The 27162-nt window shown below is 41.5% G+C and overlaps 2 protein-coding genes across 3 annotated transcripts in view; one reads left to right on the top strand and one right to left on the bottom strand.

The window, feature by feature from the left end:
- The window catches only part of LOC132981928 (dedicator of cytokinesis protein 2-like), a 94117-nt gene that overhangs the window by 22145 nt on the left and 44810 nt on the right, over nucleotides 1–27162 (bottom strand). The window contains exon 26 of the mRNA XM_061048067.1: nucleotides 25031–25126. Within this exon, the coding sequence (XP_060904050.1) occupies nucleotides 25031–25126 (96 nt within the window). The remainder of the gene's footprint in view (nucleotides 1–25030; nucleotides 25127–27162) is intronic.
- On the top strand, nucleotides 4279–24814 carry LOC132981929 (uncharacterized). Of its 2 annotated transcripts, XM_061048068.1 has the most exons (4): nucleotides 4279–4470; nucleotides 13514–15430; nucleotides 18380–18454; nucleotides 22912–24814. In XM_061048068.1, the coding sequence occupies exons 2-4, from the start codon at nucleotides 13845–13847 to the stop codon at nucleotides 23084–23086; spliced, it is 1836 nt and encodes a 611-aa protein (XP_060904051.1). In that variant the 5' UTR covers nucleotides 4279–4470; nucleotides 13514–13844; the 3' UTR covers nucleotides 23087–24814. The 2 variants fall into 2 exon arrangements, with proteins under 2 accessions (XP_060904051.1, XP_060904052.1); XM_061048069.1 differs by lacking the exon at nucleotides 4279–4470 and having other exon boundaries at nucleotides 13490–15430.

Here is a 27162-nt window from a genome sequence, read left to right as displayed (position 1 = left end):
GATTACTGACAAAACAGGACACAGATGCTGGCAAGGTCTGGGGTTTCTCTCCCCTCCTCCTCCTCCTCCTCCTCCTCTCTCCTTCACTTTTCCTCCATTTATCTATCAGGTCGCTCTCACGCTTTCTCTGGCCACTCTCATTAATAATGTATTGAAAGCTGTAACGACAGGGTAGAATCAAACCAACAGTTATCCAGAAATTCGCCTGCATGACATGAAATAAACCTCAACTCAGCCCTTACAGAAGCTCCTACACACTGCAATATTCATTTCACTCCTCTCCTGCAGAGACAAGTATTTGTATTGATCACAGGCGAGGATTGGGAAACAGCCATAAAGTAAATTACCTAACACCCTAATATCCATGTGACATTTCTATTAATGTCTGGTCAAAGTAAGACTGCAGCAATTGGGCTAACTGTACTCAGAAGAGCAAGAGTGCATTTTATTATCTAACGATTGAACATTTGGTTCCTGGGGAAGGGAAAGTTCTGCTTTTTTCCTCTTAAAGCGTTATATAGAACACCAAGTCATAGGTGGAACTGCCTGTTTAAAATGCAGTATCCTCCAGAGATGGCCAGTGGGATAAACAGTGAGACACGAGTGATGCAATTAAATATAATTAACATCCAATTCATTTTAAATTTAGGGAGCGCATTAAAGCATTAAGTTGGACAGACAGACCTAATTTAAAGACTTAAAGAGTTGGTGTTTAATCTTTCTAAAGGGACACAGGAAAATGTTTCATTCAACAGTGCTGGACAAGCAATCTATACCCGGTTCACAGTGAGGATTTTGGTTTCTATATTTATGTTTTCATTCAACAAATGGGCAATATCTATGATATTTTACCTGTTATAAGGACAACACAACTGACAGAGGGTAAAACAAGAGTTAAACAAGAGAGAACCAAAAACATGAATGAAAGCGGCAGAAAGCAACATGAACATTCCAATGGAACAAACCTCCTGCCCCTCCCTCTGCTGCCTCAAATCACTACGCGAAGCCCCGCCCCAAAAAATTGTGCACTAAATACGCGAGCACACAGCTGCACACACAAGTGATGGAGAAGTTCGATGATACAAGTTTGAGCAGAGTTGCTGTGATTGGCTAATTACGTGAAACCTAATACCCATTAGTTGTTTGATTCAGTGCAGATAAGTTAAATCAACACAAAAAGGTGGGTGCTCAGACTTAGAAGATCAGACGCACATTTATTTAATGGAATATTTAAATTGTAATCTTGTTAGAGACATGTAATTATCAGAAGTATTATTTTAACACAATTCTAGTGAAAGTGTCGCCTGCTGATGCTTTTATTTGGTATGATTAAAATCACAGGGGAATAGCCGCACAATTAATTCCCTATCAGTCGCACTGCCTTCAACATAACTTTATTTACAGCGGGTCCACATCCCGCCTGTGCTCACCTCACACATTTTCATTTTCCTTCACGTCTCCCCTATCTTCTTTTATTTGCGTCCCACCAGGTGGGAAGCTATTACGCTGCTCTCAACTGCGATTTTTCATCATTTTTCAAAAATAAAAAAAACCTTAGAAACACAGTCTCACTTGCAGCCTGCGGCGTTCCTCACAGCACCTTCACAGGCACACGCTCATCTCTGACCCCCCTCCCTCAATTACACACAACACATACAGACTCACACACACACACACACATACACTCAATTACACACATTTTTCTGACACCTGGGGGCTGAGTTTTGGAGTACACGGTGGTTGAAAGAGAGAGATGGATTGTTTGGAGGTGCAATTACAGTTGTGGTTGTGTTGAGGTGTCGTGTTGATGAGGCTTTGTGTTTGTCCGAGGCAGAGAAGAAAAGGGAGAGAGAGAGGTAACATGGGTGTATATGTGTTTGCATGTTAGTGTGTGTTTGTGTGTGTGAACATGGTGAGATAACAGATCAGTGTTCCCTCAGCCTACTACGTATATCTCTGCAGGGAAAAAGAGACAAAATCAGCTGACACTACAAGCAAAAAAGAAAGCAAAGGGAGGAAGAGAGGTCAAGGATAGAAGAGTCATGAGTGGAGAAAAGAAGAGAAATAGAGGAGGGAAGAGACCACTCATTTCTTCCACACCTACAACATTCCATTCCTCACCATAGATTCAGCACAGCTCCGTTATGCTTAGTCAGTCTTGTATGTTTTTGTGCACATGCGTGTTATTTTGCAGACTACATGGGTTGCAATGACTTCAGCCTGGCTGCTTACGTAATGTGCACGAACACATTCACACGGTCACACACACACACGCACACACAGATTCACACACAATTCAGCACTCGTCTCGCCAGAGGTCAATTGAAACACAACGCAAGGTGAGTCAACCACTTTGCTTTGGTGCATACATCACCAGTTATTTTAAGATGGGGGAGGGGTCAGGAGGGACATTCACATGGACGCTGCAGCAAAGGACTACACAGAGCACACACACACACACACACACACACACACACACGTGTACCCTCTACGTCTCTACACACTCAAACTGACAGTCATAACTCAGAATGCAGTTACATAAGCCCTTGCACACTAACAGCAGCTGGAGTATGTTTGTAAAACATCTGCTTAAGTTGTGTAAATATTTTTTTTAACCAAGTTTATTATCTTTTATAATAATACTTAGATAAACATACACTCTTAAACAGACCTTAACAAAGATTCTCTATATTTTTTCCAGTGTACTGTCTGATTTTTCCACTAAGTGAAAGAATATTTCATAAAAATGTCTCATAGTTGGTAAATAATCATACAAATGAAAATGAAAGTATTGGCCAACTTTTGCTTAAATGAAAAGAAAAATCATCTACATACATACATTCATATTGTCAGCGTAATAAAGAGTTACAGGTGCCCGTTTCCCTTCAAATATTTGTTCTTCCAGTATGAACACGTCTCAGTCTTTTAGTCCATTGTTCCTCTGGAGGAGGATGCATTTGCATCCAGCAGATAGTTATCAATCTCCTTGCTATCAGCAATAATATTTATAAGATAAACAGTTTATGACCGTATTGGAAACCTCTCAGTATGTATCCCAGCATATAATATAGATTAAAGATGATTTTAATTGTATTTCTAATATTGTCCAAAAATGTCTGCAGTCTTGGGCAGTCCCAGAAAATGTGTGTCTAGTCATCTATCATCCCACATCGTCTGCAAGACAAAGGTGATGAGACTCCAGCAGACCTGGAATTTATGTAAATGTATTTCATAACTAGCACTAACTACAAGTGTGCCTTCATTGAATTCGACCAAATTTGACATTTGACAACAAATTAAATTGCCTGCAAAAGAAGAAAAGGAAAGCAAATTATTCTCGTCTTTCCTGGTGCATGACAGATGAGGAAATTAATTTGCAAACACACCTTTCCCGCCGTGCACAAAACACAAAAGCACCTGTTATTAAGCATAATTACAACCTGATTTCATAGAGCGTTTTATCTCACTTTCTATTTGATTTCATCTCGCTTTTCCTCTGGTTTTGCCTCAAGACAAAAAAAAGAAAGCAGTGTCATCTTCAGCTGGTGTTATCAAAGGCAGGGAAAGAAAAGAGACTGAGATAGAAGGAGGATGGTGGGAGGTGGGACAGTCAAACACGGGGGTGAGGTGAGTGTGAGAGATGAAGATAAGAGGAGAGGAGAGAGTGTCTTGGTGAGACACTAAAGTGGGGCAAAGAAGAAGGAGGACAGGCTACAAAACAGCTCAGGGAGGGGGGTGAGGTGAAGCTGAGGGGGATAAAGCTACAGAATTGGAAGGGGAGAGAGAGAGAGAGAGAGAGAGAGAGAGAGAGAGTAGTAGAGTTCACACAGAAAAGCAAAGATATAAATAAAGTGAATGATTGAAGCAATACTGTGTGTTTCTGTGTGCATGTGTCTGTGTGTGTTTGTGACCTGGCCCCGCTCCCAGGAGCAGACACTTGTACGCTGCCCAAGTTTCTCTGGGTCTACAGCCATGCCAGGGTCAATGCAGGCACACACACACACACACACACACACACACACACACACACACACACACACACACACACACACACACACACACACACACAAAAACAGGGCATGGGGATAAACCAAAAAGGAAGACGCAGAAATGTAGACACCAACAGAAATTAATACTTTGGAATGGGAGAGTGATGGTATTTGAGAAATGTGATAAAGCTAGCAAGAAAAAAGAACTGCAGCAGGTATAGAATAAATGAAAAAGAGATAGAGGTAGAAAGAGAGGGAGGGAGCAACGAGAGAGAGAGAGAGAGAGAGAGAGAGAGAGAGGAGGGAGGATCACTGGGCTCCGCGAGCATGCGAGGATCAGCAGCAACAGAATGAGACAGAGAGAGGGATAGAGAGCGGTAAAGAGTGTGAGTAGAGCGCTTCATAGGACTAAAGGACTATCAGATGAGAGGGGGACACCCAGAACAAGGGAGGAACAAGGGGAATGTGGACCAAAGAGAAGGTAAGTGACTATAAGAAAGCGATATAAGTCAGTGTATGTGCATTATTATTGTGTTTTTCAGTCATGTTTTCTTCTGGGTAAAGATGTTCTGTTATGACCCTCAGAGGAATGTATCCAGTCTCTTAGCCTGCAGCCTGTACTTTATTTTCAAAGCAGCTCATGCCAGATTTCAGAAACTGGGCAGAATTTGACTAGAGGTGGTGACTTTATGGATGAAGCGCGATTGAGCCAACTGGACTAATGGATCAAATCCAGAGGTTAAACCTCTGGATGAGACAAAACAAACAATTAAAAGCCAACCGTTAGTGACTCATTTCGGACGTCTTGTTTCCTTCAAACTCCGGAGCTTTGTTTACATTTTCAAGACGCACTTCATCGAAATGTTGTTAAGTAAAGAAGTACTGGATCACAGCATTATAACTATGTGTGGATATGTGAGTGTGTGTGTGTGTGTGTGTGTGTGTGTGTGTTTGTGTAGCAGGTGAGTAATCCTATCCATCTGTCTCAGTGGGATTTGATGCATATGATTACGTCTGTGTGCGTCTGTTTGCACTGTGTGTGTGTGTAGCTCTTCTTTTGTGCAGATTCTACCATGCAACACTCATTTGCAACTTTTGCAAAGATTTCATATGCTTCTGACAGTTCATTTATGTGTGCGTATGTGTGTATATGCATGTGTGTGTGTTTGTTGCTGGACTGCTATTAAAAGCCTCTGAACCAATCATCAGAACAGCCTCCGTAGCTTTAATATGGGATTATATTGCAATGACCCTTCTCTTATACACTAATGCTGCCCCTGGGCATCTGTGTGTGTGTGTGTGTGTGTGTGTGTGTGTGTGTGTGTTGTGTGTATTGTGTGTGTTGTGTGTGTTGGGTTTGTGTGTGTGAAAGAGAAAATGCAAATGTATTCTACAAACTAGACATTATATCTTCAATCTGTGCATTAAGTTAACGTAAAATCATGGTTTGCACATATGGGAGTGTGTGTGTGTGTGTGTGTGTGTGTGTGTGTGTGTGTGTGTGTGGGTGCATGTGTGTGTGTGTTTCTGGTCTGTCACACTATCAAAGAGCCGTTTCTTTCCACAGTTAAACACAAGTCAAAACTAATTAAAAAAATAACCTCACTGTCTATCAATTGTTATATATTTGCCATTTTCCTCTTTAAAAAATAAAAAAATATATATATGACGCGATAATTGCGCTGAAATAAATAGTTGGAGAACATGTTCTAAATAGAATCACGTTTGTATCAAAAATGTATGAAGATTGCTTTAAATATTTGACGCTGATAGCATCAGGTGCATATTTGTTACATGAATGATAAAATAAAGATATCATGCTTGAATATGAAGGAAGAGAATTGTGCGTTTATGATTACTAGTGATGCATCAGAACATTTCTTCAAGTGCATTGTTCTGTTTTCATCATCAGCGGAAAGAATGATGCACATCCTAGGAATGCGGCCGGAGACTTACTTTGGTACAAATCAAATATCTAAAGGTTGCTTCAATTGGCTCATTAATGTACGTACCTTTGTTATTATGGTTCTTTAGTTTCCTATCTGGTACATACATTATTTTCATTTTTTAGCCCTCTACTGTTTGTTTTAGGTCAACTGAGGGAACAGAAAAAGATTTCTTTATGTGACTTTTCAAAACATATGTAATATTTGCTCTAAAGTTTGTACTATACCAATAATAAATGTAGAAAACAAAGTCAAAACAAAGTGTGTATGCTGGAAACAGCTGCAGCACAGAGAGATACATGAAAGGGATATAATGCAAATTAGAGCTTAAGAAAACCTAATCAAAAGGTTTAGACATTATACTGCGCTGACTTTAATTACTCCCCTTTCCCCCTGAGAATGACAGATGATGGACAAAGAGAAATAAAGGTTAGGGAAGATTGACAGTGAGACAAAGTCAAAAGAAATGTGCCTGTTTGTGAGTGTGTATGTGCCTGTGAGTCACTGACACTTGAACCAGTCGGCTAACCAGACGGGCTGTGAACAAGTGATGAGAAGAAGATGAGATGGTGTGAAACAAAAAAGGGACTTGAGAGTCAGAAGGGCAGGAAGATGGATGAGGGAGAGGCCGAGAGGGTGGCGGGGGCAGCAGGATGGAGAGATGAGGGGAGGAGAGATAGATTGTGGGTTAATGATAGAGAGATTGAATGGGACGTGAGGACAGGATGAGTGATAAGAGGAGAGAGGAGAGAGATGAGATGATAGAGGAGGATAGACAGAAGAGGGAGAGGACGAGGACAGGTGAAAATTATGGTTAAAAGATGAGGTGAAAGGATTAAAGGGATAAATGAGGAAGGGGGGAGAGTTAGAATGCAAAACCCAGAGGAGTTTGGAGTATGTGTGGTTGTATATCCTTCACTTAACTTCCCTATTAAGTACAAGATCTAATCTTTCATATTATTCTGTTCATCTATGATTATCAAATATTTGGAAGCAAATATTTAACCAATATCTTTGGTTAAACTAACAAGCAATCCTCTGGCCTTTATGACTAAACTGGAAGAACTGACAGTTCTCTGCTCTATCTACACATCTCACCCCTTCTCCTCTTACAGGAACCTTCTTTGGTTGTGAAGAAGAGTCCAGCATAAAACCAGACTTGCTTTATCCCCTTCTGACAGCCCATTGCTCTGAATTATCACGTACGGTACTTTACTTTTAAAAAAAAAAAAAAAAAAAAAAAAATCCTTTCAGGCCGGATTAGCAAAAACAAGCCTCAACCACTTATTTTGTTTGGAGGCGTTTTATTGTTTCAGCTGAGCATGAAAGTTTGATGTTTTTTTTTTTATGGTCAAAAATCATCAAAGGCAGAAGAGATAAGGCTGTGCTGTCACATGGGAGATCTCCTGGTGGAGCATATACCATTAAGGCCAAGTCCTTATCAGAGCAGCTTTATGCAGCAATAGTGTGCATAAATAAATCATCTCAAACTAAATAAGAAAAACATGCATGTATGACTAATGAGGTGTATTGAAAATGTTCAGGTATGCAACGTTCAACTGAAAAGACTTTCACTGTCTTCAAAATATTTTTTCTAACATCTTCATCTGAGCATGTTCAGCAAGTCCAGACTCGTTTGCCTCATGGGTAAATTGAAGAATGAATGATCTTTGGTTAAAAATATTTCTCATTTATGCATCACACCAAACAACCACGATTATTTCTCATTTAATCACATGCTGTAAGCGCGCTGCAAAACTCTAAAGCTCTGATCCTCATTCATCTTCAGAGCCAGTTGAGTCACCGAGCTGGAGAAAAGAAGAGCCGGATCAGAATGTGTATTTGTGAAGAACAAAGTACACAATGTCCTGTAGAGCGGTGGTTCACAAAGCTGAACCTTGAGGACTGTAGAATTTATTAAGCCAAATGATTGTTAACCATCAAAATCATTGTTCGAGGAGTTAAGTGACTCTGCTGCTAATATCAGAGCCTATCACAACAATTTCTGTATCTGTATAACTGAGAAACGGTTTAACGGACTAAGACTTCCTTTCCTGAGCACTTGTCCATACAAGATGTGAGAAGGAAGTTGCAGGTGAACACAGACGTTAACAAGATGGTTGTCTACTTTCATATATAGATTCTTATTTAAACAGACGATGTAAATGCTCATCAGAAAGTAGCAGAGGACTTCCTGGATTCCATTTTTCCAGAGCAGAGACATTGTTGCCTCTCTTGTCTCTCACATCAAGTTTTTTTCACAACCAAAGCTGGTCAAACCATATTGGTTGTTACTAAATGGATGGCAAACGCACTAACAATGGAAACCAGACCACTGGTGAACAAAATCTTGAACTTCTCCTTCATTTTCAACATTAGTGCGCAGAAATCTATATTTTTTTCTGACATTACACAGCCATTGTAACATACATAACAAAGCAGGGTCACACGCTGTGTTTTTCAGGAGCTCAGTGTTCAAAAACGAGCGACCGCCAGAGTATGCAATCACAGAGTATGCAATCAAACAGTTGAATCAGGTACATACATTTCATCGCTAACATAGTCTGAGTTGACTGTACTTGATCCAATCAGCTAAACTACTTTAGTATAATAGCCATGTCAAGTTGGCAGTCGGCTATCTTGGGGTGCCATGTCATAGAATCACTTTTGACGACCATGACCGGAAAGACTTTGGCAACCACTGACGGAAAAAAAACAAAACTATTATTCTCTTCAGTTTCTTAGACAACAAGAACTCCGCACTGGCTGATTTGGAGAGACACGTGAATCCCTCACAATCACTCAGGTTTACACAATCTGCAGTACACAATGCTTCACTGGATTATGCTGGGTTGGCTGAGATGCTTTGCTTTTATATTATATGAACATTAACTTCTGGCTCTTCAGCTGAAGTGCTTATTAAAGTGCACTGTCCCTGAGAAATACAGTTTGGACCAATTAAAATGTACAACAAAACAGTCAGCAGAGGGCTGAGCTGGCTTCCTGTTGCTCTGTGATTATGACCAAGTTCTTTTTTCTGTTCAAAATGTTATGTAGTTTATCATGACACTAAAAAGTTTAAACTTGTTATCAATAATTAAAAATAGAAAAAACTGGTTTAACAAATATCACTGCACTTTTTGCACATAGATATCGTTTGATTTGACATTAAAGGTTGAAAAAACAGTCGCCTTTTAATTTAAAGAACTGCAGAAACATTCACAATTACGTTTCTGCAGTCTATTAGCTGTCTTACAGCTTGTCTGTTAGTTCTAAAAGCCCTTAAAAGCGAGGAGGTTGTGGTTGATACAGATGATGTAATGATGACATCACTAAACTGCTGCCAGACAAACTGCATCTACACATGCCCGGCCAAGCTGTTTTCAGAGATGCTGTGGTAATGAGAGGCTAAAAAAATATTTTTGTTGCTAAAAAGCCAGACAGACAAAGAACAATGCTGACTACAACACCCAAAATGCAATGTGCCCCCCTGTCTCTGAGGGCCAATAAAGTAATGCGTTTGTTCTGCTGTGGCCATGAGTGGGCGATAGATAGTGAATGAGAGAAGCAGTGTGATTACAGAGCAGTAAAGCGAGTCTCTGTCTCACTTAAATGCACACACACACACGCACAGACAAGCACCCACACACACACAGACAAGCACCCACACCCCCCCCCACACACACACACACACACACACACACACACACACACACACACACACACAGGGCCCGTCAATCGGCAGTTGAAGAATGAGGCTCACCTTGAAACGACAGGGGACTGGATTTGCTGGAGCATTCAGGGCTCTGTTACCATTGCAGAGACACAGATGCACACAAATTCAGACACAAAAAGCACACACAATCATACATAAACACACACACACAAAACCACAATGCCGTGCTGAGACAAACCAAACCCACTAATTGGTAAATGCAAGCCAATGCATACAGTATATGCAACAAATTTCATAAAACGTTCCACCCTGTCAAGAAACTCCTTGTAGTGTTGAAAGGTTGTGTGTGTGTGTGTGTGTGTGTGTGTGTGTGTGATGACAGATGCCCAAGCACTCTAGCAGTGTGTATTGATTACAGGCAGTCAGCGTGTGCGGATTCTCAGATCACCTTGTTCCTCTTTAACGCCTGTATATCTTTGCTTGTCTCTTTAATGTTTTACAAACTCTCTCAGACACTTTTAAAGATTTTGAACACAGAAAAAAAAAAAAAACCAACACACAGGCACAACTTTCATCTGGTCTGCACTCTCTCTCTCCTTCGTCTCTTTCCTGCTCCTTACTGTGTACCGTCTCTAGCTTTGTGCGCCTCCTTGTGCTGCCATCTCCTGTGTCCTCTACCCTCGCCTCCCCTTCAAACCCTTGGCTGACAGCATTACCGCCCTTTCTCCTCCCTGTTCATTTTGCACAGCCAGAGGTGTAAGAGGCTTCGCTTGAATATAGAGACCGAAGGAGGGGAGAGAGACAAACGCAGCAAATCAAAGACAGCATGACAGAGATGGAAAAGTGGGCGGTAGGAGGAAAAGTGCAACAACAAACACAAGTAAAGTGACAAAGGGAGAATGATGTTAAACAAGATGTAGAGAGAGAGGTGTGTGACTCACAGGCACTTATTTCATTAGACAGGTTATTTCTCAGGTCAGGGTTGAGGCATGTGGAATGAGAAAGTAGGAAGGAACACACATGAAGACAAAATCTTACAATGAGATGGATCAAGGATTAGAGAAAGAGAGTAAAATATAGAATCTGTTGCAGCAGGTGCTCTGCTGTAGCTGCTGGTGGAAATGACAAATGCTTGGAAATGAGCTGCAGTGAAATTACCTTCAATTGACTTAGTTGAAATCCCAAGGCAAACTGCTTGTAAAACTATACACACAATGACACTCTTACGAATGCACGCTCATCTGCAGTCCTCCCTCCTGATTTTGTACAGACAAACAATGATTTTTTTTTGTCTTACTCTCTGTCTCCCTTTTTTGTTGTCTGTGTTTCTCTCAGGAAAAATATCATCATCACCTGCAATTTCTTTTGGCAAACAACACATCACATTTCTCTTCCATGTGGTGGTGGCAGCCTGCTTTGCAAATCATTTCTCTGTCTGTCTCTCTCAGGCACACGCACACCCCCCCACACACACACACACAACATAGACACACACGTGCACACGCGCACACACACACAAATATATACTATAATGGAAAAACTACACAAATCTTGGATTGTGTGTGACTTTTGGGTCAAGATGTGTCGGGTCATAATCACAGTTACCATAGAAACGGATCATAAACAGGCCTACTGTCCATTACATGTAACCTTTTGTGAGCTCTGAGTCAATGTGGCAGTCCTTGAGCCAAGTGGTCTGTCAAGATATCCATAAAAATAGTAGCAATATGTCACTGAAGCAGAAATGTGAAGACCTTACATTTTGAAGCTCTGCAGTTTGTCAGCGACTGTTTCAAGGACAATTATTGGACTTTAGAGCCTGTGGTTTTTAGCAAATATGTAGAAAACTTACATAGAAGAGGGGAAAATATGGACGAAGTCTAAAATTGAGCTTCTCAAAATGTGTTACTGCTGCACATGGACCGCACTACCAGCAGGGTAAACTGTATTCAGTCAGTTTGAATATTTAATGATTTTAAATGAAACCTGAAATTCCAAAGGGCCTAACACCGCTGCAAGAAAAAAAGAGAATAAAAAGGCTAAAACACCTTTTCTCAAATCTGCTCCCACTGTCAGACGAGCATGTGACATCATCAGGCTTTAAGATGAGTCAATATAGGTCACACAGAGCATCGCTATGAGATGAGATGAGATTCAACTTTATTGTCATTACACATATACAAGTATAGAGTAACGAAATGAGGTTATAGAGTAACGAAATGAGGCTATGGGTGAACTTGTGCATGACACTCTGTTCCTGAATACATATGAACTAAAAGTGCAGCACCGAGTCTCATCAAAGTCAATAAGAGTAAGTGCCTGTACATGAGTAAGAACCTTTTTTTTAACAGCTGCAGGGCCAATGCAATGCTGACAGGCAGAATTTTAAACACCTCTGGAAACTTTAATCACAACGTGATGTCTTTGCTTTTGAGGGCTTTGATTTTGGCCAGTACATCAGGGGTTAATAAAGTGACAAGGCCACATATAATCTGTTGGTTAAAACCCTAAACTAATTCTGCAAAGATCTGTGATGTTTGCCTTGTTGTTGAAATGTGCTATATAAATAAACTTGCCTTAGTGTGCCTGCTGGGAGCAAATACAGCCCATACTGACTGCAATGTAAGGACAACACTGTAATGAAGAAAGCAGCAAAATAATATAAATAGATCAAAACTAGAGGAGAGACATTTATTTAGAAATGTATTTAGTGACCATTGCTTTCATCATTTGCCTAAAAGGACATCTGTTGGAAAAAGGATATTAAGGAATGTACATATTTCTTAGAGCCACATCGGATCACAGCAGGGCGGGGTCAGATTTAAATGTGGGCAGATGGACAGAAAATTGCTAAAAATTGTCAGGCTTTGATCTACAGCATGTCTAAAATATATTGATGCATCAGGCATTTTGTAGTTACACAATTGCAAAGTAATATGAACCAGGGAACTGTCAATTATCCTCAGAGCTAGATGTGTGCGATAAGGAGACTCAATTATCCTTGATAAAAGCACAATTTTAACCTGGCAAATATAAATGTGATACTGAAGTACATCATAAATGACATTAAAAGGCTTGAAAAACCTCCATTTGCTCTCACACTTTGTGTGTGTGTGTGTGTGTGTGTGTGCGTGCGTGTGCGTGTGCGTGTGCGTGTGCAAGTGTACCCTGCCAATATCTGCTGCTGCAATGGCCCAATTTTCTCCTAAGGAAAATGGGTTAGAGTGCAAAATCATCTCTAAAGTTATTTGAGGCGATCAAAATGGCAATTTGTTCAATGTAAACAGTTTAATTTACAAATACTCAAAAAGGTAAAAGATTATTATCACCGACATAGGTAACATGCCAATGAAATGCTCAGTGAAAATATTGAATATCTGCTAAAACAGAGATTGCAGAGATTAACATTATGCATGATTTATTAGAGAGACCTCAATGAGCCTTGAGACATGCCAAGTCATGATGCATCCTGCTGCTGTGTGAGAGAAACAATTCATTTGAAATGTGTTAGATTGTTCCATCACTTTATAGCATCAGCTGTAGTCCTCAACACACAAGACTGATTGACACAGCTCCTGGGCTTTGTGTGCAACTAGCAACTTTGTAGAGACCGACACGATTATCCCCCATATATCTCTGGTCTCTTTTGTTTCTTGAAGAGAAACATCTTGATGAGAATAAGGGTTTTGCCTCTGTAACTCCCAACCTTGCGCTCTAATAAGAGCCTGATAGAGTTCTATTGATCCAGTCAGTGTGTGTGTGTTCAGTCGGGGTCGAAGCTTTTATTCGTCTTTTAACGTGCCTAATGTCTGTGTCCTCTTGCCAATCTGGCCGTTAATTCCCCGTCTCCCTCTTTTCTAATTTCTTTTATTCATTGCCTCTCTCTTTTTCTCTCTCTTCAGTGCAAACCAGCAATGCCAAGAAAATCCTTTCAACTCATCATCTTCGGCCCACTGGTTAAGGACTGAGAGAAGCCTTAAAAGTGATGTCCAATCAGAAGTAGCTGAAGTAGTCAGGTCATTAATGGAGGAACATTGGGAGTTTATTGGATATTGAATTCCTGTCTGCAGCTTCCACATACAATCGCTCTCTGGCCCACAAACAAACAAATTCATTTGTATAAACCAAAGCTGGAAACATTCCTGCCTTCAATCCTGCTGACGTTGGCCGATGTCACCGCAGGACTCCACCCTGTCGAGCTCTGCAGGGGGCTGAGCCAACCTGCAGAGGAGTATGGGCAGGAGGGTGGCTGACCCAACCAATCCAGTGCCTGCGCTGGGGGTTCCCCTGGCAGGGGGGCGATGGGGCCCTCTTTGCAGTGTCGGGGTGCAAACATCTCCCGGACTGCGGACTCTTCCCTCCATCAAACGGCACGGAAGTCAACCAGTCAACATGCATCGACCAGTTACCATGGCAACAGACAAAACAAGAACTCTGGAGAAGGCAGGAGTGATCAGAAGTGACAGCAGCAGTCTGCCGGTGTCCAAGGAGACGTCTCAGAACGAGATCAACAGCCTGACACAGGACGACATGGGGTCACAGGGGTCAGGCAGTGGGATTTACTGCCAGATCAAAACTATACGGACAAACCCAAAGGAGATACGAGTAAAAAGGACAGCTCGGTATACAAATGGCAGTGTGGTAGCCTCTGATGCAGTGGGAGGGGTATGCTCTGAGTCCGCAGAAGGTAAGGAGCCACCCCATGAGAGGAGGAGGGTGCAGTCTTTACGTGGAGAGGTCCATCGCTCAGTTTTAAAGACAGGGAGCGTTTGTACCATGGTGCATGCCACACCACCACGGCCCTGTCGAGTGATGGCGACTTCTCCGCCCAGCCTCTGCAGCACATGTGGCAGGAGACGGTCACAGATGACACCGTGCACAGGCGCATGTCGCAGAAGGGCTGTCAATCAAATTACAGCAAGCCAGACTTTACCTAATCCGTCACGGAAGCCATCTGTGGCTCAGAACCAGTCAAGAAAAGAATCTTCTCTGGACTCTAAGCCCCAGAGCAAAAACACGGACAGAGCAAACACCTCAACGCACACATCAGTGAAGACTAGTCAAATACCACAGCTGTCACACACTATACCAAAAAGACACAGCTCACATTCCAACAGCACAGCACATACCCAGAACAAAGCTAAAGATTCAAAGTCTCAGACAAGGCCACATTCTGCAGACTTCACGCACTACAAGGACTCAGCCACGCAAACGGCAGAAACACATATGCACAACAACACTGACAAGACGGCAAATAACACAAGTACACAACGCACACAAACACCATTTGCAGAAATGACAGAACCACATTCAACAGACACACACAAGCACAACTTGGCTAAAGCCCAGCACACTGATGAACACACACAACAGTACACACCAGTCCATATCACTCCTAAACATCCAGCTTCTTCCCTCCACAGTGACTCAAAATCTTCAAACACTCCAACACTCCCGCCCAAAAACTCTCCGGAACTCAGTTGTTCCAAACCATCCACACCTGTAGCGCAAACCAAAAACATCCCACAGGCCACAAGCGAGTCCAATCAATCATCCTCAGAAATGTCCAAACTCAAGGGCTACGCAAAACAGAAGAGCAAATCATTCGACGACCGCACTCTGCCTTGTAAGACTCATCTGACAGCACAATGTAACGGCGCTCCAGGAGGATTGTTGACCGGACACGCGGTGAACGCACCCCGCGGCCTGGAGAGGCAGCTGCAGAGTGTGGAGGAGAACCTGGTGTCCAATCAGGAGAAGATCAAGGTTCTTCTCAACGTGATTCAAGACCTGGAGAAGAGCAAGGCACTCAGCGAAGGGTGAGAGAAGGGGCTTCTGAGGGGAGATGATGTAAAGAGTTAAAGGGAAAAGATTAGAAACAGAGGATGAAATGTAAAATCACAAAAAAAAAAAAAAAAAAAAAGAAAGAAGATAAGAGTTGCTCAATACTGATGCAGGAGACTTCTTTTAATACAGCCCCAATTGAGGTATCTGGAATTGCAGAGTACACCAGTCAATGCATTGATCACATACCTTAACCAATTAGGCCACACAATAATCTGGTTTCATGTAAATGATTGTGTACTGATAGCAATTATGTAGCGTTAGCAGATAAATGAATGACAGTCAAAGTTAGCAAAATGTCAACCGCACCTGGTTTCTCGGCAATATTAGGAACTACTTCTATGGCACTACTTCAAATGCTTAGACTTGAGCGTATACTGATTACCCCAATACCAAAGGGGTACTAAGTATATGCTCAAGTCCACGCATTTTAATCAGCGTCTGTTTCAGGAAGAAAATCCTATACATCTGTACGCTATAAAATTATACACAGAGACTGAAATGGTAAAGATAGACACATAAGGATACGGGTAAAAAAAAAAAAAAACAGAGATAAGGGATGGATAAAAGATAAACAACCGGTGAAGACATTCAAGTTAGAATGTGAGAGAGTGAGTTCGAGTGATAAAGAGGGAGAGTAGAGAGGATGTCAAGGGAGGGCACAGGATTAATAAGAAGGTGTATTTGAGTTTTTATAGCAACATATACCGACAGGCTTTCAAGTCCGTGTAATAGATTTTAAATGTCAGCCAGACCTGTGGAGAATAACTGTAGTGGGAGCTTGTGTGTGTGTGTGTGTGTGTGTGAGAGAGAGAGAGAGAGATTCAGGCCTGCAGGGATATATGATACCTGCCAGCCTGTAGTCAATGCGAGCAGATCCTTCCTCTGTCCTTTTATCTCATAAACCCTTATAGGGTTTATACTCCCAAAGGTGACTCTTCCCGGGGAGACAATAACACGCCCAACAAGTTGAACTAATCAGCTCTTCTTTCTTCTTCCTGCTAATTCTTTTATCCATAAATCACTCCCACCTGCTCTTCATCTTCCGTCTCGCTCATCTTCATACATCCTGGTTAGCTTCGCAGACTCCATTTCAACCGACACCTTCCTCTTTTTTTTTTCCGACGCTCTTGAATTCACTTCAAGCTATTCACCCCTTTCTCCGCCTCCGCTCTTACCTCTGTTCCTAATTAATACCTTTCCTCTTTCCTTAGCCTTCTTTCTGCTCCTCCACCACATGTGAATCAGCCCTACTGTGAATCACTCCTTTGCCCTCTCACAATGTTTTCTTTTATCTTCCCCTCCTCTCTGCCCCGACAACCTGTCCATCACTCGCCCCTGCTGTCATGTGTTGACTTTCACTCAGTTATGTCCCCCCCCCCCCCCATCCTCTTATGGCTCCCCATTCTTTACCTCTATTTCCACCTCCAGCTTCACCTTAACTGTCAGTAGTTCTTCCTATGCCCTTTCTCCCATTGGGTCTTTCTCTCATCCTAAACATCCTGATACCAGTTCTATACCTTTTTGCCTAATCTAAAAAAACTCTCTTACTCCACCCAAACCTCCTCTTTATGATTTGACTCCCCCCCCATCCCTCCTCCCTGCTTTAACAGATGTCTCTAATTCCAAACCAGATTACCTTTGAGAGACGCAATTAATGTTGAAGCTGAACAATATGGCTCCTAAACTCAGTGTACATGTTGCCCTGACCTGTGTGACTGTATACTCTGAGTGTGTGTGTGTGTGTGTGTGTGTGTGTGTGTGTGTGTGTGTGTGTGCTTGTTGTTAGGAGGCTCAGTGCACAAGTGTGTAAGAAATAGGGTATAAGAGTGTCGCTAAGAGATAGAGAGTAAGAGGTGTGAAGAGAAAAAGTAAGAGAACCTTCAGGCAAAAGGGACTACATGTATCCGACTCTGCTCTGTAAATTAAAGTTCTCTAAGTGGGCCGCTGTGATCAAAATTCGGGCTGAGCTAAAAGGTTGTTGCAGTGCTCAGCATCTTGTTTGTATCTTCTCCTGAAGCAAATTCTCTGCTGTTGTTGTTGTTGCCATTGATAAAACACTTGGGGGGGGGGTCACATGGCTCCCTCTCCATGTAATCAAAATGTCTATTTTATCAACATAAATCAGTGTCTCCCTCATCACTGTTCAGGGGAGGGCCAGCCAAAATATCCTGGCAAAATTCAGAGTTTTAATTACACGGCAGTCGGCATGAGCCTGTCCGATGTTTGTGGCTGACTTTATTTACCAACAATTCTGGCTCTTCTATCTCCTGCTCCGTTGTCCTGTTTAACCTTGATGACACAGTATTTATTTGTAGTCATATATCTTTTTTTTTTTGTAATACACAAACACAGCTATTTTTAGAATGACATAAAAAAAAAAACATTGTGGAGGCTTAATAGTGCTTGTCTCTGCATTGACAGTCGCTGCTAACTATTCTTGTTTTTTTTCACCTGCCTGTAAAACAGACAGGTTTTAACCCAGGAGGGTCATTGAAGTAATGTCCTGAATACTTCTGTTGGAGTACATCACATACACTGAAGATCACATTGTTATTAAGTTTCCCTTTAGCAACTCCCAGAGGACTTTCACTTTGAAGCATTGAGTGGTATAATGTGGAAACACAACAGCAGTCAGACAAAGAGAGACAAACTCTTTCCAGTGAATAAAACTACGCCTGTTTTTTTGTTTTTTTTTACATTTGTCCTCTGCTGTTTGACATTAGCACAAAATTCAAAGTGGAAAAAATCTAAAAGTACGTACAATCACTCTGTGAATGAAATGTATATGAATGAAATAACAGCACCATCAAACTGGTTCAGAGGTGCTTGTAACATGTGATGTGCAGGGTTTTTATAATTGCACGTGTGTTCAAATCCTCTTGCGAGTGTGTGTGACTGCTTTACATCTGTTGTTTCTGCAGTCGCAGCTCATACAGAACTGGTCAGGACATTAACAACTGCCCCACCTGCCAAAAGACAGCCTGCATCATCTACAGGTAACCTGATCCAGATAATGAGCTTACTGCATTACACAACCCACCAAACACAAGTCCTTCTTTCCTAAGGCTCAACAAACAACCCTGAAACTTCTCCTCACAAATTGCACGCCTTTTGTTGCCTTTGTGTTTCGCAGCGTTTCCAGGTTTTTATCACTTATTCAGCAACATCTTTTGTTTTAGTTTTATATTCATTAGCCTTTCTTCCCGGTATCCTGCTGTCTCTGCCCTTTTCTCCCTCTCTGATAATTCTACATCTTGTGCAATATATTTTATAATACGAAAAGGTATACAACCGAGAGTGATCCCACTCATCTACATTAAAATGAATACATGCCGTATTCCAGAGATTAAAGAGGATCCTCTCTTCAGGGAAGTTATTTACACAGCAAAGAACATTCTGTGCAAACAAGCAAATTAATTCAGTGCGTCTCCTGATCATCTCGTCCCTCATGTGAGTGACCTAAATAGCTTCTTTCATTCTTAGATCCTTTTGCAACTTACAAAGCTGCACACCCACAATCTAATACCACACACTGTGGTTTAATTCTTTAATCACCTCTATCCCACCTCTGTTTTTTTTCTTATTTTCATTATGTAAATCGTTCCATCTTTACATTTCATACCTGCTCACCCTCTCTCCGTCTTTCATCTGTAACTTTCAGTCAAATAGGTTTCATCTGTACATCCGCACCTCAGTCCATCTGTCAAATGGCAAAGCTATAATCACCAGTGCCCCAAACATGGCTCCTTTTCTGCACAGCTTACCTAAGCTGCAATGTGTGTTCTCACAAAGGCAGCAGCTTTATGGTAAACACACACGAAAAAAAACCCATTTAATTTGCTCTAACTGGGATGATGTGTTGTAAAAACCTCCGTTAGGTCCAGAGGTTCTGTGTATGTGATCACAACAAAGTCTTGAAGCTGATTCTGTTTGTTCAAAGTCATATATAAAACTTGCTCGCAGGCCACGAGGGACAAAGATACATTTACACGGCCCTTATCGCTCCAACTCTCCATTACTCACAAAAACACTTGCTTTCCAGCAGTCCCACATTTGCATCCCTCCAGTTTTTTTTTTTTACTTTCTTTTTCCTCAAGTTCGTTTCATCTCTTCACACACTTCTCCAACTCCTTCTTCCTCTTCCTCCTCATCCAACTTCCTCCTTCCCTTGATCTTAATTAACACAGCAGGATCCTTAGACCAGTAAATTGTAATGAACACCTTAGGGAGGGGACGGCCACATGGAAAATTATTCATCCACTTACATATCCATACAGATGTGCACAGATGTACACCAAAACATGCCAATCTTTCCCAGAGCAACCTTATGCAGAAGAGACAACCAAAGCTGAACACAGGGAAGCACAAGCTTAAGATATTTAACATAGCTTTAAAACAAGATGAAAAGACTCGCTGCTTAATTGATTAGTGATCAACTGAGAACTTTTTTTTACTTTTTTTATACTCACACGTAGTTTTAGAGCAAAAATGTACCAAATCATGTGGTTTCTGCAAGTTGAAAGTAAGGACTTACTGTCTTACTTTGCTAATGTAATATTGTATGATCAGGCCTGATTGTCAGACAAAAACAGACCTTGAAATGTGTAAACTTCCCAATAAGAAAGCAGCGATTGAACAAATGAATTAGTGATGAAAACTATCATTGGTTGCAGTCCTCTGTCTCATTTAAAGGATTTACAAAAAAAAACATTCAGTTTAACTTCATTTTTTGAAAAAGCCACCAATCACAGATTACAAGAAACAACTAAAAAAAGAAATCTAACTATCCAACACTGCCTTTATATTGACTATGAGTCTTTGAAATTGAACTAGAGACAGTGAACGTCACACGACATACAGCTAAGCACTGTTATCTATGATTTAAGTGAAAAAAAAAACAGTCATTACCTAGAAAGATGAACACCAAACAACAGTAATGAAGACATAGCAACACTTTCATGGCCTTAAATTAAGATTACTTCAGCTGTTTTTCGGAAGTTTTTAAGGCCCTAAGGCTAACCGAATCTCAAGAGTATGTGCTACTTCTCTCTTTTGATCCTTTTTAGTTTCAGAGATTTTTCGTCCTGCTCCACTTCCCCGTTGTTTCTCTATCATATATGCAAATATGATCATGTACACATAAATACTACATAACAGAGGACGCTATTTTAGGATACTTTTGGGCACACATGTTTTATGCATACATGAACACACTATAACATACAATAAATTATCTTTTTTACCATTTGTGATGAATGTTAATGACTTAAATAGATTCACAGAATTTCCCCCCTAATCATTTATTCACTAACATATCAGCAAGTTTCCTACAAAAAATAATTACATTAAATATGCAGAAAACACATTTTAAGTGACAAACACACATAAACGGCAAAAGTACAAACGCTCTTTTTGTTTGATTGGGCAGTCTCAGCCTTATCAAACCCTCAGAGAGGATTCTGGGTAAAGGGGGTGAGAGATAGGGAAAGTGAGAAACACAAGCAGAGGATAAATTACGCGTGGGACTGAAACATCCATCCCAATGATTGGTGGAGGGGTTTTGATATGTGCTGGCTGCCTGAAGACGTTTTGCCTTTGTCAGTCCTAATTAATCTGTATGATGAGAGACAACAGCGACAGGAACTTCTGACGGCCGCTGTGTTTAAACAACGCAAACACACACAGACATTTGCAGCCGCATAAAGACCCCATAAATCTAAGGGTATTAGATTTCTGCTCTCATACATACATGTACGATTATTATAGATCACATCCACACATGTTAAACCTTAGCCTAACCCTGTCCACTACATGTCTTACCTTCGCCTGTCTATTACCCAGAAACAGAAGGTTTAATAATGCAACAGACTTGTCACAGTCAGGCAAGAAGCAGCAAAAATGCCAAAGATGACTGCTTGCAGAACGAAAAAGAGCAGAAGCTTTCCCACCGCGCAGTAATCCCATGAACAAAAGTGAGAGAAGTATATAAGAGAACAGAGAAGATTTAAATGTTTGAAGTGTGTAGTTAAAGAGAGACCTGAAAAAGACACATCCTCCACTCTGAAACAAAGTAGACTTTAAACTGAGTGAATGTAGGACAGGTGGACCACTTTATCTTTACTTTTCTGTGAGTGTGTGTGTGTGTGTGGGTGTGTGTGTGTGTGTGTTCAGTCTTTATCATTTATTCATGGTAGCCATCTTCCTTCCTCAGCACCCACTAGTGCTTTTATTTCCTCCTTTATTCACTTGTTTCCTCACTCCCTCCATCCCAGCTGTGCTCTTTCTTGGGGAGCTGTGACCTCTCCGCCCTGTTTCATTAGAGCTTGCCTTTCTTTCATGTATCCATCCCTCCATCTCCCACAGGAGACACTTTCCCTATATGTGTCTTTCTTCTTCCTCACTCAGCTGTTGGCTCGTTGTGGAAGATGCACATGTTGGATGTCAGGGGAGCACATGTTTGTTTGTGCTGCATGTGTTTGTGTGTGTGTGTGTGTGTGTGTGTGTGTTGGGATGCTGAAGGTGTAGAGGGTGGGGCAGTTTTCTCTGCTCTCCTTGCGCTCATCATTTGGCTCATTGACTCCAGATGCCAGTCCCCTATACTGCAGCTCCACCCCTATATTCTCACTGAGCACACACACAAGCTCGCTTGGTCACACAAAAACACGTTTACCACGAGGAGAGGGAAGCTCAAAGTCTACTACACTATGACCCGCAGCAGTGGACACTTCAGAGAGATATTGAGAGAAGGAGTGCCAGAGTAAGGGGTGGGGGAGGGGGTGTGGAGGGGGGGAGGCATAGAAAAAGAAAGCCAAGAGGCTTTGCTTTGAACATAGCACAAGAGCACAAAGAAAAATAGTCCTCCTTCTTTTTGCCTCCCATTTGACTAATTCTCCCTCTCCTCTCCTCTCCTTCCCATTCCTCCAACGTTTTCCCATCATTCTTCTCCCAATCCTCTCACCCTCCCCAGCCTGTGATCTATGGCTGCATGAGGTGCAAAAGAATACTACAGACGTGAAATGAGTGCTGAGTTGAGACCTGTGTGAATGTGTGTATGCTGAAGGTGCGTATATATCGGAGTTAGGAACACATCATGGCTTTACATCTCTATATAAAACTGCATTATGCTTAAGTATCACCTCTCTTTAAGATGTCAGCATTTTGAAATGACTCTAATGTCACTAAAACTCCTTCGCTCATCTTTTCCTTCAATCCCTCTCTTTCTAATCTCTCCTCCTGCTTCGTAGACCTCAAATCTTCCTCACATCCCTCCACTCATCCCCCCCCCCCCCCCCCCCACCCCTCTCTGCTCCTGGATCTAATCTCTTTTGGGGGAAAATGAGCTATATAAATAAATTTGCCTTGATGTGTCACATCCCCTAAATCATGCTCCTTCCTTTCCATCCCCCCCCCCCCCTCTTTCAGCCGCTCACTCTTTTTTTTCTCTCCCCTCCAGTGTAGAGCATGATTTCCGACAGCAGGAGGGACGCTTCCAGGGAGTTATAGAGGCCCTGGAGGGGGACTATGATGTGCCTGCACCCACCCAGCCCAAGCCTACACCAGCCTCTAGCCGCCCCAGCACCAAGGACCGTGTGAAAAAACTCCGCAAGAAATGTTTCTGGTGGCTGTAAACTTTGGAGAACTAAACCAAGGAAGATGTAATCATAGGAGACCACCGTTCTGGAATGAAACATCGCTCTCATGGTCCTGTGGGTGTGGCTTGTCTTTACGTGTCATTAAAATCAGTCGAGGCATTTCCAACCCATTGTCAGCTGTAAAAGATATCCAGCACCAGGATCAGTTCAAGAGAGTAAATGCACATGGGTGGGAAAAGAGGACCAAACACGCTGTTAAACTGTCCTCTCATATCAGTCCGAGAGGTAAAAGGAAGAGCGGGATCACTGGCTTCAGGTGCCAATTTGTGATTAACGTTAAACTGAAAGTGAGCATAATGTTTTCCCAGAACAGTCCTCTGACACAGAGATGAAGAATTGTCACTTTGGATGATAGACGGGCACACTGTTGGCTGAGTGGCTGTCTAGACAGATGGACAGATGTATGAACGGATTTCAGCCATGATTGTTTCCACGCCTACAGCTGGGAATGAATCTTCATAACAATTTTTGGCCAGATTACAGCAATAAGCAGCCGAAACAATTTTGGAATTAAACGACTAATAGGAATACTGCAACTTCAGAGAGCATGACGGCCAAAGATTTGATGTAGCAACAACTGAAGGACCCAGAGGATTTGGATTAAACAAGCTGATGAGCTTTTCTGGAAACAAAGAGACAGCAGGCTGGATAGGTATCAGGGTTTTTGGAGAGCAGCGTGGTGATTGCATTAAGAATACATTAAGAGACAATGAGATGAGCAGCTGATCACAGACTGACAGCCCACGTCAGATTATTCAAAATACTGTCAATGCTGTCTGACAGGGTGATTGATTCTGTCCTTTATTACCATCCAAAAAGGAAGTGTTTTCTATGGAAGCTCACGCATACATACACACACACACACACACACACACACACACACACACACACGTGCATACAAATCAATACATAAAGAGGCAGAAATATACAGAAACTAGAATACACATAAGCAAGTACTCCACACACATTCACCTCCAAACCAATGCAAAATAGAGTTACACCAGTTTTCACTTCACAGTTAGCTATTCATGTTTTAAAGATGTGTCTATATTTGCAAATTCTGAGCTGATGAGGCACCTCCAAATTCTCGATTTATTACATCCAAACTAGTTTCTGTGTTTGTTTTGTGAAGCGGAAGGCCAACTAATTTAACAAGATTTGTAACATGTATAATATTTCAAATTGATTGGATTTTTCTAGAGATAATATAACAGATATCAAAAAAATATCTCTTTTAATCACGTGAAAGATTATGACTTTCCTACTGCTACTGGATACATGCCTTGTAGTGGACTATTCAGGCCACTCTTCTGTCAGCTGGTTCATTTAGCTGCAGGCCTACACATCACAATATATAACAAATCTGTGTGAACCATATCAGGCACAAATACTCCAGACATGCCTAGTGTTAGAAATGTAAACCCTGAATTCTGCAAATCGTTTTTCAATGTGTTTAGTCTTGTTGCCATCACACTCTTATTTTGCACACACAGGAACAAAACAATTTGCACTCTGCTTAGTTAACAGCAGTTAAGAGCGTAACCACTAATCTCATATGGGCCTACTTCAGCTGCTTTTGGACGACAAGATGCCTCATGTTAGTCTCCTGGGTGACACAGCACATTAACTAAAATCAATCCCATGATGCCCCGTTCTTCCTGATCTTCCTCTCGTATGTACAATAAAAGTGTGTATTTTAAACAATCTGTGCTGTTGTTGAACTACTTTGTGATTCATGATGAAAAAGCAAACGGGCAGAAAAAACGATTGAGGGTTGGATCTTTTACAAAAATTGTTTTTAAACGCAAACCAAGTGGGGAAAAAAAAGACATAAAAAGGTTCTGCATCCCTGATTCATGTGTTTGAAGAGTTAAGCATGGAAGGCGCTTTTGAAAAGTTGCTGCTTTGTACTGTACTCACAATTAGTGCGTGCTCTCGACCCATGGTGATGACGGTCCGATTGATGATCCTCAGCAGAGACACCACAATGTCCTGGACATGTTGAAATGTTTCCCCCTGTGAAAAACAAAGACAGGGGGCAGAGCAGAGAGGATGCCAGAGAAAGAAGGAGAGGAAATATAGACAAGGAAACAAATGATTGTTAGACTTTCTCAGGTGCGCACACAAAAACAGAGCAAGAACAGATCCTTGTCTTTCTCTAGCTGTCCACTTGAGCATAACTTAGTGCTGCTAGAAGGGACATCTCACAACTATCTCCTGCAAAACTTTAGAGATTCGTCAGGTTTGGTCTGGCTGCAGTTTTACCCTCTCATGAACTCTCCTCACTATGGAAACACATTGCACATGTACACAATTTAAAGCTTTACTTGGGTGCTGAATGGTTTGATCACTGCAGATGAAACAAGAAAGATGTTTCCAGCCATCCTTTTACCTATTCAGACCTGTGCAGAGTTTAATGACTGCTTTTTGCTTATAATATCACTTTCTTTCCTCATGTGCCTCATGTGCATGGCCATATGTTGGTACACATGCTTGGACCTGCTCTCAAAACTCTGCGAGAGCTGTCAGAAGGGAAGTGATGCATTTAGTTAAATTGAACCGTTTTGATGTCCTCAGAGAATTTCTGTATATACAGTATATACATATATATGTGTGTGTGTGTGTGTGTGTGTGTGTGTGTGTGTGTGTGTGTGTGTGTGTGTGTGTGTGTGTTGGTGTGTGTGTAAAGTCTGTTTATATAAAAACTTGATAACCCTAACCCTATACATACATCTAGATCTAGATCTAGATCTTTATCAGTAGATTGATAGATATGCATGCACAGACACGCATATACACATTATATAAAGAATTAGCACTTTAATTGTTGAGGAAGTAAACTTACATTAAAAACTGCATAATTGGACAATCTTCATAGGTAAATACACCAAAGTTCTGAACACATCCAAGACATTGATTTTATCCCTTAACTTTGATGCACTAATTCCCAATGATGCTGAATATTTGATTATAATTCTAGATCTCTAAAAAAAACTACTACTATTAAAAAATGACATATAAAACAAATCTGATGACCCTTGAAGCACCCAATTTTAAAGAAGGTTAGACTAATGACAGTGACACACAGTGGGGCAAATCTCTCTAAGCAAAATTTAGTATGCACCTTCAAAGTGACGTGACTCAAGCTCACAGGACAAAAAAAACACTCATACACACACTATGCTGCAGCAGTGGAGTCAGTCAATGGAAGCTGAGTCAGACTTGCCTGGGGGAAGTAACTCACAAGTGAAGCATCTGCTACATCTACACACCGTAGCATTAATGCTCTAGGGGACATCAGTATGTGCGTGTTTGTTTGTGAGTGTGTACATGTGAATGTGTACATGTGTGCGTCTGAGTAGTCGTGTGTGTGTGCGTGCAACCTTGTTAGCACAATCTGAGCTTGATGTATGTAGATATGTGTATGAGTACTTGTATGATGTCCTTGAATGAGCAAATCAGCAAAGCATGAAAAGAAACAGCGAAGGTCCAAAAATAACAAGTTGGTAAAAAGGACTGAAGTTCAAACACCCCTATCTCTTCCTGTGTGTGTGTGTGTGTGTGTGTGTGCGGTGGGGGTGCGCTGGGCATGTGTGTGTGCGTGAAATCAGGTCATCAAGATTAAACCACATTATATGCACTGACTGTCAGACACAGAACAAATGAAAGAGAAGCAACTGTGTGTGTAATCTGGTATACCACTTCATACTTCTCACACACACACACACACACACACACACACACACACAGAGTAGCTTGAGACGCAGCTGTTGATACAAAATAAACCTTAATTTTTCAGGCTCACTGTAGGTATTTTGGTCGCCTGGTAAGAGACAGTTGTCTGATAAGAGGACTAGAGGAGAGATGAGACACAATGCTCTCTCTCTCTCTCTCTCTCTCTCTCCCTCCTGCCGAACACAGACACGAAGAAGTCGATACTCTGTTCATTTATTCCACACTGTAGACAGACTGGTTTATCATCTCTGCAGGCAAAATGATTTCAAGAAACAAAGAAAACAGATAATATGTTTGGAGGAAGGGTATAGAATAAA

The sequence above is a fragment of the Labrus mixtus genome, chromosome 10, assembly GCF_963584025.1.
Source record: "Labrus mixtus chromosome 10, fLabMix1.1, whole genome shotgun sequence".
Classification (NCBI taxonomy): Eukaryota; Metazoa; Chordata; class Actinopteri; order Labriformes; family Labridae; genus Labrus; species Labrus mixtus.
The sequence above is the reverse complement of the archived record's forward strand: the minus strand, read 5'-3'. Positions and strand labels throughout refer to the sequence as shown.